This window comes from Equus caballus, chromosome 5, assembly GCF_041296265.1.
Source record: "Equus caballus isolate H_3958 breed thoroughbred chromosome 5, TB-T2T, whole genome shotgun sequence".
NCBI classification, from domain to species: Eukaryota; Metazoa; Chordata; class Mammalia; order Perissodactyla; family Equidae; genus Equus; species Equus caballus.
The window spans coordinates 57,247,282-57,259,414 of record NC_091688.1 but is presented as its reverse complement, the minus strand read 5'-3'; the positions used below and the strand labels follow the sequence as shown (position 1 = coordinate 57,259,414).

Genomic DNA, 12,133 nt, shown 5'->3' with positions numbered 1-12,133 from the left:
GCAGAGCTGATTAGAAAGGTAATTTTCTCATAAATGTGGCATAGAGGTCTAGCTTGTTGCTTCCTGCCATTGGCTGGCTGGGAGACATTGAGCAAGTCTCTTGCCTCCACATTTGCATCTGAAAAAGAGATAATTAGGAGTGTAGGGCGGTTTAGCTAATTAGCCATTACCAAGTGCTTGGTCACAGCTGGACAGTTCCCACTGCCCCCTGAAGGTGCGGCTCTTGACATCAGCAATGCCCATCAGGAAGATCTAGACACTGAGCTGGTTCACAAGGACCTCCCAGGCTCACCTCACCACCCTTAACGCTTCCTACTGGCAGAGCCATTTATTTATTCTGAGGCCTAGTCATCCTCAGGTTTAGAGAAGGGTTGTTTCGCAGACTCACAGACAACAAAAGGTGGCGTGGACTTGATTTTTTTTTTTCTTCAAAACAAGAATCTGGAAAACTCTATGAATATTCTCCAGAGTGTCATTAGAGTTAGTCGTCTTTAAGAGACTCTAGTGGCAGTTCATGCAAAGTATACATCACCGGAATACCTATTTCAGGGATAGGAGAGACAATGAGTCATGGAGTTGAGGTCAACAAGATCTTCTGGAGAGCCAGCCGTGTATCCAGCATTATAGAGAGATTGCAAATAGTGACTCTAGCAATAGCTAGCATTTACAGGGCTCTCTGTCCCAGGCACATGACTGTCACGTGTCATTCACACAACCCCAGGAGTTAGGTACTATTATCAGCCCATTTTATAGATAGGAAAACTGAGGCTCAAGAGGGTAAGTGTGCAAGGTGGCGTGAGGGTTTGAACCCAGGCAATCTGCTTCCAGAGCCCAAATGTGTAGCCATGATGCTACACTGCCTCACTCCAACAGTGAACCAGACCCAGTCCAGACACTCGAGGAGCTAACCCCACTGAGGGAAATAGTCAGGTACTAGGAACAGATATTCGTCAATGTGGCCAACAACAAACAGAAGAGGAGCAATTAATTGTAATTAGAAAGATCCAGGAAGACTTCAAAGTAGAAGTGGCATTTCAGCTGAATGTTGAAAGAAATGAGTAGCATTGCAATAGCTGGAGACGGGGACAGAGGGCCATGCTTAGAAGATAATGTTTCCCTGATGGGGGCAGGAGCACAGGTGCCACCTGTTTAATCTTTTCTTCCAGTGTGCAATGTATCTCGTTTTCCAGCTTCCTGTCCTGTTCATGTGGATGGGCTCTGAAGGGCCTGAAGCCTCAGATTGTATAGGCTCAGAGGGTCTGAAAGTTGGACCCATCTTGTCATATATCAGTGGGGTTTCAAGTGTCAACATGGCCTGTGCTGAGATCCTCCCTAAGCCAGGCCTCTGATGGTAAGATTTTCTCACCAGGCAAACTTTCATTATTTTGCCATTTTCTCTGGCCATCAAGGTCTAGTGTGTCTGAGCCAGCCACCAGCTTGAAAATTTGGGGGCAATGGGGAGCCAAGCTTCCAGAACAAAGCTCCCTGAGCCTTCTTGTTCTAGCCTCCTTCATTCTCTGTTTCATCCACCTTCCTCTGGTAGAAAGACTCATGCTCTTTCTCTACCCAGCGGCTTCCTTCCTTTGACATGTCTTCATCAATCCTATTGTTGCTGGTGATTCTGCCCAATCTTAAAGGCCCCAAAGAGCTCTCTTCAGATAGAAGAGATAGAATGGGCCAGATGAAGAATCCAGGGAAAAGGAAGGAAGGAAGCAAGCAAGGAAGGAAGGAAGGAAGAAAAGAAAGAAGGAGGGAGGATGGGAGGGAGGGATGGAAGCAAGGAAGGAAAGGAGAATAACAATTTCAAATTTGTGCCAATTGGGCCTCACTTCTGCTTTAGCTTGTGTCTCCGCTTTCTGGAAGGAGAGCTCACAGCACAGCTATCTGATGCTCTCTGCTGAATGTGGACACTCAATGCACCCATGAGCCCTCTTTCTGCCTAGACTCAGAGGATCCCTGGCCCCTCTTGGCCTCATTTGGGTGCAGGGGATACTTGGCAGCATGTCCCCCTCACTTTCTGGGCAAAGCTATGTGAGTTCTGCTTAAATGCTGCACAGGCCATATGCTTGTCTGGATCTCCCCATCAGCGCCATGTCTGACTGGGCCTGTATGACACCCCTACCAGCCCTGGGTGCTCCATGAAACTCTGCTTGATTGACAACCATGAGGTTTCTCTAGCCTGGTCTCTTCCTACCTCTCCCACCATTTACTCTCAGCTCTTTCTTTGACTCTTCTTCCCCTGCCCTCCCTTAAACGTTGATGTTCTTCACCTTCCCATCCCTGGCCCCTTGGTCCTCTCCCTCTACATGCTCCCTTTAGAAGACCATGCCCTTCCCATGAGCTGTTGACTCCCAGGTTGATATCTCTGGCTCTGATCTTTCCCAATTTCACCCTCAAGCCTTCTGTTGCCCTCTGAGCATCTCTACCTGGAGGTCCCAGGGAAACTCAAATTCAACATGTGCCATACTTAACTAGTTCTCATCTCTTTCCCTCTTCCCCAACTCCCTCTGTCCAATCCAGTAACTTGGGGGTCATTCCAGGCTCCACCCTTTGCCTCATCTACTCCTATTCTGCACAACCGTCCCTGCTCCTCCATTCATTTATCAAATATCACCATTTTTAAGTCATAAATGTTTCCTGAATGGATTTCCCCCCGTCTAGATCTCTTCCATCATTCTCTATTTCAGGTCCCTTCGTTCCTTATACTTCTAACTGCAACTGTTTCCCAGCTGTTTCTTCTTGCCTCTGGCTCACTGCCCTCATATCCGTCCTCCATGTTGCCTCTGGAGTAACCCACCTAAGATGAAAACCACCAAGATTCCTCTGCCTGAAAGCCTTCCATGGCTCCTCTTCACCCACAACAAATTCCTAGCTCTGAGTCTGGTAGATCAGGCCCAGCATAATCTGGCTCCACCGCTCCGCAGACTTCCTGCTCCGATGATGATACAGAGTGGCTTCTAGCTTTCCAACACCCCATGCTGGATCATGAGTTCTAGTCTGTTCTATTTTAGTTCTGTTCTATTCCATTCTCTGCCTAGAGTGTCCTCTCTACCCTTCTTCACCTGGATCACTCTAACTCATCCTTCCGGACTTAGCGCAGCCATCATTTGGCTCGGGAAACCTTCCTTAAAGCCTCAGGTTACGGAAGTGCTCCTGTTGCATCCTGCTCTTAATATCTCAGGACTTCTGAATGGCATGTTGGGATTATCTCTTTGGGAGGCTTTCTCCCCTGTTAGGCCATAATCTCGTCAGTGTCTTAGCTGCCTTTGCCTCATGCCGTGTCCAATGTGCAGCACTTAGTAGGTGCTCAGTTAATGTTGTTGACCTGAATGTAACCCTTTCAGAGCAAGGGTCATGGCTTTTCCACCCCTGGACTCCTAGCAGGCCCTCAACAAATGTTCCAGGAGTGAATGCTGCTGCCATCGCCAGCCACGATGGGTGGAGGGGAGGAGAGTACCAAGGATCTCAGGTATGGGGGACACTGCACCCCAGCACTCTATCCCCGAGTGACATGCATGTTGAGTGTGAGATTTGAAGGTATCAAGCTCTCTGGTAGTTATTTAAGAGAACAATCCACTAGGTCTGCAGAAGATGGCAGGCCCTTTCATGAGCTGTCCCACGTCACCAATGGTCACGATCACCTCAGTATAAGATATTATTATGAATTAAAGAATTATGGCAAAGAAAGAGGGTTTGTTAGGGCCAAGAGTGGACACTGGGTTCCCTCAGGTGGGCTCCACCTGCATCCCTGGGACAAGCTCTCCAGACCCAGCTTCCCACCAAGCCTGCCCATTGACCGTCTTCCTGGCAGCCTCTTTGTACAAGGAATCTGCCGCCTTTGTGGCTGATGACTGCTTTTGCAACTGCACAGCGTGAATAGCTAAGGAGGCATGCTGGGGCCAACAAGAGGAACCTCTGTGGATTCCGATGGTCTCTGAAGGGTAGGGGAATCCACCTTTTGAACACCCACCTCCTGCTAATCCTCCCACAAAACCAGTCAGGCTGGTTGTAATGTATTATTAGAAAGCCCACAGTCCATCCTTGGAACAACAGAGCCACTTGTTGCATGGGGAGTGTTTCACATCTATGGAACCAAGGAATGGAGAAGGGGGGCGGAGGAGCCTGGCCGGGCAGGGAGTGGAGGCAAATGTGGCTCAGGGCAGAGAGCTTGGGTTTCAGAACTAGGTTGAGTGGATTTAAAGGCTGCCCTGCCCCTTCGACGCTGTGTGGCCTGGAGCACATGAGTAAACTTCTCTGAGGTGATAATTAACCCTCACAGGCTGAGGATTAAAATAGGCTACTTACTGTAAGGCACCTAGCCCAGGGCACAGAGACAGAAGGTGCTGGCAACACACTGGTTCCTCTGACTAGAGCTCCTTGGGACATTCTTGCAGGGCAGAGAAGTCCTAATAGCAGCCCCCTGCCTGGTGTTTCTCCAGGGAGCAGAGTGTCCTTGGGGCACAGGAAGGGGAGTGCGGCTCAACAGCCCTGTTGGTCATGCAGTGTCTCCCCAGCACCTGCTGCAGGACGGGCCATTTCAGATGGACATGAGCAAGGGAGCTGACGTTTTGTTCTAAGGAAGAGAATTTTCTAGGCTACTTCTGGGAAGTGACATTCTCTCAGTCTCTTCATAAACTTTTTTCACTGTTAATCTGAGTTTTCCATTCCTCCCTCCATCCCTCCTTCCCTCCCTCCTTTTCCTTTCACTGGAAAGACAGAAACAACCCCTAGAACCAACATGCGCCGGTCTTCCTAAACACCATCGTGAGTTGTGACCAACATTGAATCACCAACCACTTCCGGAAAACCCTTCCTCCACTTTCCATCTCTTTCCTGCCAGGAAGGTAAGTGATGCCTGGCAACTAGAGGTAGACAAGTGAGAGGAGCAAAAGGCAAGGGATGGGACTTTCTTCATCTCTAGGGGGTTAGGCTGGTCCCTTCAATCCTCTGAATACCCACCCTCCTCTCTGCTCTACCCATCTATTTGCACCACAGCATTTTACACAGTCCGCTCACTCCTCTCCTGTTGTTTCTTTATTTGTCCTTCCCCAACCCCGTCCCAGCCCTCCAGGGTGGGCAGATGCTGCCCTTCAGCAAAGGTCTGTTTTCTCGGCAGCGGGGGCAGCAGCAGGGGTCTCCTCTCCAAGGAGCTCCCCGGAAAACTGGAGACCCCATGCTCCAGCTGGGGCATGGAGGAGGGGTGTGGGTGTGAGCTGCTCAGCAGTACCAAGAAGTCACACCCACAGAGAAGAGTCAAAGCAGGCTCACCCCGTTATCCTGGGGGCTCTATAGAGGGTCCCTCTGCATCCCACCCATCATCAGTCATTGATTCCCTTCCATCCCACCAAGTAGCCCCACGCCACCCTGCTCAGTGCACCCCTGCCCCCTCCAGAACCTGATGTCTCACTGGAGCTCCTGGCACACACACTCCTTGGTTCAGAGCTGCCCCGGCAGGTTTCAGCCCTTCAGCAGCTGAAGACCCACCTTACCCTGAACAGGTGCCCCAAGTGGCCGGGATGTGATGTTCACTGGAGGCCAGTTAGGCTCTTGTCTGGCCAGGCTCTGGCAAGCCCAATGCTGCATCAGGTGGGGACCTATGGGACAGCCCAGCAGTCCTCAGCACCCCCCAACAGACCTCGCCCCTGTTCCCTTCACCTGTAAGGAGAGAGAAGAGCGCACTACCTCCAGAAGATGATCTGCCCCGGGGAAGCCATGGGCGCTGGGCGCTGGGGGAGAGGAGCTGCCGCCGCCTTCCAGGTGCCGTGACTCACAGCAGTGCCGGCGTGCTGGCCTTAAATAGTGTGCTCAGGCCGGGAGTGGTGTGTGCAGCTGTGGACGGCTCAGGTATGAGGAAACAGCGCCGCTGTGCAGGAGTCCCTGCACGCACAGAGGCTCCCCGTCAGCCTGGGAGGCCAGGCGCACAGAGCTGCCCTGCCAAGCCCTGAGTCAGGTAGAGGGTGCGAGGAAAAGCCGCCCAGGGCCCTCTCCGGGGCTTGTATCCCGCACACCTCTTTCCTCCTGACTCTGTGGAAGGGAGCGCGAGGGAGGAGATTTACTCTCAAAACAAGAAATGACTGGAACAGCTCAAAGTTGGGGCTGGTCCAGGAACCTGGGAGGCTGGGAGGCCCATTCCTGCTGGTGCTCAGACGGAGGGTGGGTCACTGCTGTGGGGTCTCTCGTGGAGACTCATGCGGAGGGGCCTCAGAAAGGCTGTGGGCCAAAATGACGAGAGCCCTGAGTTTGTCACTGGGGACTGAGCTCGCCTCGGGCCCCCGGGACTGCCCAGCGGGGTGGGCAGAACTCTTTTGGTTTCATTTCAGTAAAAGCGTGAGAGGGCCCGCCCTGTCTGCCTCACAGTTTTTCTGAGATTCCAAAAGACCCAGAACGTGTATCACGTACAAGCTATTGCCTTCGAGTGAGTGGGTTAGAAAAACCCATCTCTGACATTTCATCCAGCTCTCAGATTTCCACTGAGACAGAAGTTCTTAAGGCATAAAGCTGGCTCCCTTCATGCTGTTCCCACCACACCCCGGAGGAGGACTGGCTGCTAAACCTCTGCTGGCGGGCTGCCTGCTGTGTTTGTTTCGGGGTGAAGGAGCTCCAGGACTTCAGCAGAAGGGTTCCCGCGTGGGTGCATGGCTGCTGGAATAAGTGGGAACGGGAGCTGGGAAGGGAAGGGAGAAGCTGGTGTGAGGAGGACAATGGAGTGGGGGTAACTCAACAGGAGAGATCTTTGGAGTCAACTGGGGCTGGGTCCGAATCCTGGTTCCCGATTAACCCTGTGACTCTGGGGAAACTGCCTTTCTTCAAGGCGCCTCTTACTGGCTGGAGCGAGGAGCACATGACAGGGGCTCCATGGGCCTTCCCTTTCTCCAGAGTAAGTCAAGCGGCCACACCTGGACCCCGTGAAGTGCCCGTTAGCTAACTGGGTCCCTCTCGGTCTGGGGAGCTGGGGGAAGCGGGAGCAGGGATTTCGATAATTCCTATACATCTGACTCTTCCCCACAGGCGCAGGGTTTCTGCCTGACTCCTCGATGAGCCTTACAAAGACCAGCCTCACCTCAAACACCCTGGAGGCGAGCCACCGAGTCTCTCTCCTCCAGTCATCCATCATCACTACGGGATGGGCGAAGGCAGATCCTACAGGAGAAACCCAGACAATCAGCCTGCTGAGATGCCTCAGAGTGACGGATTAAGTGACCGACGGGCAGCTTCTGTCAGGAGGATGGCTGGGAGAGCCCACTCGCCACAAAGACAAGCCCCATCAGGCAGAGATAGAGAGCTAAAAGCATTCTGCTGCCTCTGCAGAAGAAATGGATATTGCTCTGGTTCTGACTCCAACACCTGAAGACCAGTGCACAGAAAATAATGGAAAAGCCGTTGCAAACAGACCAGTATTGCAAATTGGTAGCGTGACGTATACTTGTGTGTGAGTGTAGAGATAGTCTTTTGATACATCCATCTCTCCAGCATTTGAGAGCCTCTCTTGACACTTTCTTCTCTGAGACTGTCCTGCTAATGCCTCCCGCTCTGTCCTGTGCCCAGGCCTTCTCCCTTCACTTTTCCCATAAATGATTCTCTGTGATTCTGTCCTCTGCCTTCTCTAATGACAACACACAGATCCATTCCTCTGCCTCAACTGTACCTGTGTCTGCAGATCCCGCTATCTGCGTCTCCGGCCCGTGCCTCCCGACTGAGCCCCAGCCCTGCGCATCCAGCTGCTTAGTGGACATCACCCCTCGCTGTCGCACAGGGACCACAAACTGAACATGTCCGAGCTGGAATGCACCATCTTCCATCTCTAACCTCACTGCTGCTCCTGGGTTACACCTCTGGGAAAGCAGCAGCATCACAGGCCAGACTGCCCAAGTCAGGATGCTGAGAGTCACTCTCTACGCCCCCTTCCCCTCGCCCCCAATTCCGTGCACTCCCCAAATCTCTGGATTCTTCTTCCTATAGTAGTTTGCCCTTATCACCATAACAGAGTAAAACGGACTGAGTGGCTTAAAAAACAGAAATGTATTTCCTCACAGTTCTGGAGGCTAGAAGTCCAAGGTCACGGTGTCAGCAGGTTTGGTTTCTTCTGAGACCTCCCTCCTTGGCTTGCAGATGGCTGTCTTTTCCGTGTGTCTTCACATGGTCTTCCTTCTGTATGTCTCTGTGTCCAAATCATGAGCACAGCAGCCACATGTGACTAGAGCCCACCCTAATGACCTTTCACTCAATCGCCTCTTTAAAGACCCCATCTCCAAATGCATCCCATTCTGAGGTACTGGGGGTTAGGACTTCGACATATGGATTTTTTCAGGGGAAGACACAATTTAGCCCATAACACTCCTTTATGACTCCCAAATCCATCCCCTTCTCTCTATCCCCAGTAGCATCACCTAACTTTATCCCTCATCATTTCCCATTTGAAGTGAATTTAACAGTCTCCTATTTCATTGTCCTGCCCCTAGTCTGCCTCTATATGTGCCAATCTACCCACTTCCGCTGGAACGATCTTTCTAAACTGCAAACCTGATCAGACCACTTCCTGGGTTAAAACGATCAGTGGTTCCCCAGCGCCTGTGGTCTCGCCTCTCCCACTTCTCCAGATTTTGCTCTCACGTCCCCCCTTCTCACTCTGTGTACCAGGCATGCTGAGCTGCTTTGGGTTTCTGCAAAATGCTATGCTCTGCCAAGCCACTTTGCCTTTGTGCATGTTGCTCTGTCTGCCTGGAATTCATCCCTCCCCTTTTTCTTATTTCACCTAAATTCTATGGGAAACCTTCCCTGACCACTTCAGTCTGGCAGGCGCCGTGCTCTGGGCTCCGATGTGAACCTCGTGCAGACTTCTGTGTTCCTAAATTGTGACTGCTGGCTTGTCTGACTCCCTCACTAGACACTCCTTAAAAATCGAAAAGGCATCTTATTTATTTTTGCATTTCACACGAACATAAGACTTGCACAGAGTAAGAGAACTTTACATGTTTTTGTTGAATTTGTTGAATAAATGCACATTTTTTCTTTCATAGCACACAAGGATAGCACTATTTCCTGTTTCTGCATCTATCTCATCGCTAGGCTGTGAGCTCCTAGAGAATAAAACTATGCCTCATTCATCTTTGTGTCACCAGGTCCCAGCACCATGCCAGACACATAAAAAGGACTTAGTAATATTTGATGGATGGGAGAACAGGGATCAACTTGGAATGTGATCCATCAAATGCTTTCTGGAGGAGACGTCTTGTGAGCTGGGTCGGCGCTGTTAGAAGCAGGAGAGAATAAGTTGTATTTGAGGTAGAGGAACAATGCGGGCTTGGGACAAAAGGTAAAGGAGATGTGTGAAATAAATACGAAACCGGTTTTCTCCTTGTCGATCTTGTGGAGAGAGAGAGACCGAGACCAAGACTAGCAATGTATTTGGAACCAGAAGATCTTCTCATGAGTTTTTAAAAAGATTCTTCTGACAGCCCAGTCACCCGGAGCTCTCTCTTCTCTGTGAGTAGCTGCAGATGTCCCTGTGCGCCAGCTTTGTTTCCCTCACAGCCTGTCCTGGCTGATAGAAGAACATCCACTTACGAGTGGGGCTTTGAACACGCAAAAGGCCATGAACTCATGTGGTCCTTACCATAACCCTATGGTGAGTTTTACAAATGGAAACTGAGTCTCAGAGATTAAGGGCTTTGTTCAAGGTCAATAATTTGAGTTCTCCCAGGCTTACTTGCCTGTGTGTATAGATGGGATCATAGAAAGGAAAATAGGAAAGATTTCACCAGCTCTTGAGCCTGCCTTCTAAGGGGGAAGGTTTAGCTGTCTGCAAGTTTTACCTTTGAGAGTCTCAGGACATGTTACAAAAGTTCTCAGAAAAGCAAACTGTGGAAGATTCTTACACCGAGGCCCCCAAGGAATCATGCCTTCGTGTATCTGAGCCTCCGTGCCATCCCCTCCACGCTGACTCTGGGCTTGGCCATTGGGCCATTAGCAAGTGTGATGCAGCACAGGCCTGAAAAGTGCTTCCACTCCTGGGTTTGTGCTCTCTGGCTGCTGAGGATTCTACTGCACCTTGTGATAAAGGCTGTGGGACAGAGAGGAGCCATCCCAGCCGGGAGCCCCTACATCAACCTGGCCCTAGGCGACCTGACAGCTGACTACAGCCACATCAAGACCTCAGGCAAATAAAAAAATCACCCAGCTGAGCCCAGCCCAAGTTACTGACCCACATAATCATGACCTAATAAAAAAGGTTGGTTTTTCTTTCTCCCCAGACCCCTTGTACATAGTTGTATATACTAGTTGTAGGTCATTCCAGTTCCTCTATGTGAGACACCACCACAGCATGGCTTGATGAGCCACGATAGGTCCGCACCCAGCATCGGAACCAGAGAACCCCGGGCCGCGGAAGCAAAGGGCGTGAACTCAAGTGCTTGGCCACAGGGCTGGCCCCTGGTTGTTGTTTTAAGCCACTATTTGGGGGCTGAGTTGCTACATAAGCAAAAGAGACACTGTTCTTTCTTCATATTCTGCTCCACGTTTCTGTCTGGTGGTCACTGTCTCTGAAGTCACTTCAGATGACATCTCACCATTATTACAACTGCTGGGGGCTGCTAAGGCAACCCTGATAGCGAGAGCAAGAGGGCTTCCAAATTGGAAAGGTGCTCCGTGGAGCACCTGCTGGGACATGTTACACACACACACATACACACGGAGCACCTGCTGGGACGTGTTACACACACGCGCACACACACACACACAGAGCACCGTCTGGGACATGTTACACACACACACATGTGTGCACGCACACACGTGCACGAACAACTCAGAGTTTAAAATAAAATAACCTTTGCTGTTGAATCTGCTTTCAGGAAGGAAGTAAAATCATCCTTCATTTGCCAGAAACAACTACTGCCCACCCCCTCTGCACCTCTCCTCAGTATTCCCGGTGCTCTCTCACACACTAGGACAATCTAAGACCTGCTCTGAGAACTACCTGGCAGTCAGCAGGGCTTTGGAATCTTGTGCTACTCTGTTACAGGCACGGAGATCTCATAATACTCCACAGCGCTGGGAAGAGCAGACCTTGTGATCTTAATGCAGCAAACTTCAAAAGGCTAATCGAGAGGGATGCTGACATCTAGCAAAATATTAGGGAGATATCATTTTGTTTGAGATTTGACTTTCTTTTGCTAGTTGCTAGTGCTCTCTTATTAGAGAAGGGCTGATGGCTTCATCATCGGCCAGGCGGGGACCAATATCCAGGTGGATGCCACGCTGGCTCTCCATTCCTCCTCCCTCATCCTTTGGTGAAGACCTCAGGCCTGGATTCCCGGCAGCCTTGCCCATAGGCTCACCAGTTCACAAGTGTGTGTGCCCCTGCTGTCATCACAGAGTCACAGTGTGCTGGAGCCTGTGTGCACTCTTTGTTCAGCTGATTCAAAAGTCAGTGCTGCTCCTGACCCCACCTTCATGGAAGACATTGCTAGTTGATCACTGGTGTCTTTGCTGCTAGTCTAGTGTGGCACCAGAAAACCATTCAAAATAACATCCAGGCAGCCCCTACCATGCAACTGGAGATGTCCCCGTATTCGTTTGCTAGGGCTGCCATAACAAAGTACGGTAAACCTGGTTGCTTAAGCAGTAGGCGTTTGTTGTCTCACAGTTCTGGGGGCTGGAAGTCTGAGATCAAGGTGTCGGCAGGGCTTGGGGGCTGTGAGGGAAGGATCTGTTCCAGGCTTTCCTCCTTGGCTTGTAGATGGCCATGTTTTCCCTGTGTATTCATATCATTTTCCCTCTATACATATCTGTGTCCAAATTTCTTCTTTTTGTAAGGATACCAGTCATATTGGATTAGGACTCACCCTAATGACCACATTTTAACTTGATTACTTCTGCAAAAACCCTATCTCCAAACAAGGTCACATTCTGAGGTACTGGGGGGTAAGGGGCTAGTACTCCAATGTGTCTTTTTAGGGAGACACAATTCGACTCACAACGCTCCTCTAGGTGAGACCCGCTGTTCCTCCCTTTCTGTACTCTGCTGCTCCAAACCACGCATATGTCCTCTGCTCCGAGCAGGAAACAAGATCTGGGGGAGAAAGGTTGGGTGTGGGGTTCATTTGCCTCTGGCACCCATAACCCCAGGCCAGTGATG

General features: G+C 50.7%; 1 protein-coding gene across 5 annotated transcripts in view; it reads right to left on the bottom strand.

Annotated features, from left to right (window-relative positions):
- The window catches only part of VTCN1 (V-set domain containing T cell activation inhibitor 1), a 56,208-nt gene extending 50,064 nt beyond the window's left edge, over window positions 1-6,144 (bottom strand). For 2 of the 5 annotated variants that reach the window (XM_070267144.1, XM_070267146.1), the window contains exon 1: window positions 5,656-5,769. Coding sequence is in view for 3 of the 5 variants with exons in the window: in XM_014740145.3 (XP_014595631.1) it covers window positions 5,683-5,714 (32 nt within the window). In the remaining 2 variants the exon portion in view is untranslated. Of the gene's footprint in view, window positions 1-5,655 lie in introns of all 5 variants that reach the window. The other 3 variants (XM_014740145.3, XM_070267143.1, XM_070267142.1) reach the window with 3 other exon arrangements.
- Window positions 6,145-12,133: the final 5,989 nt, after the last annotated feature.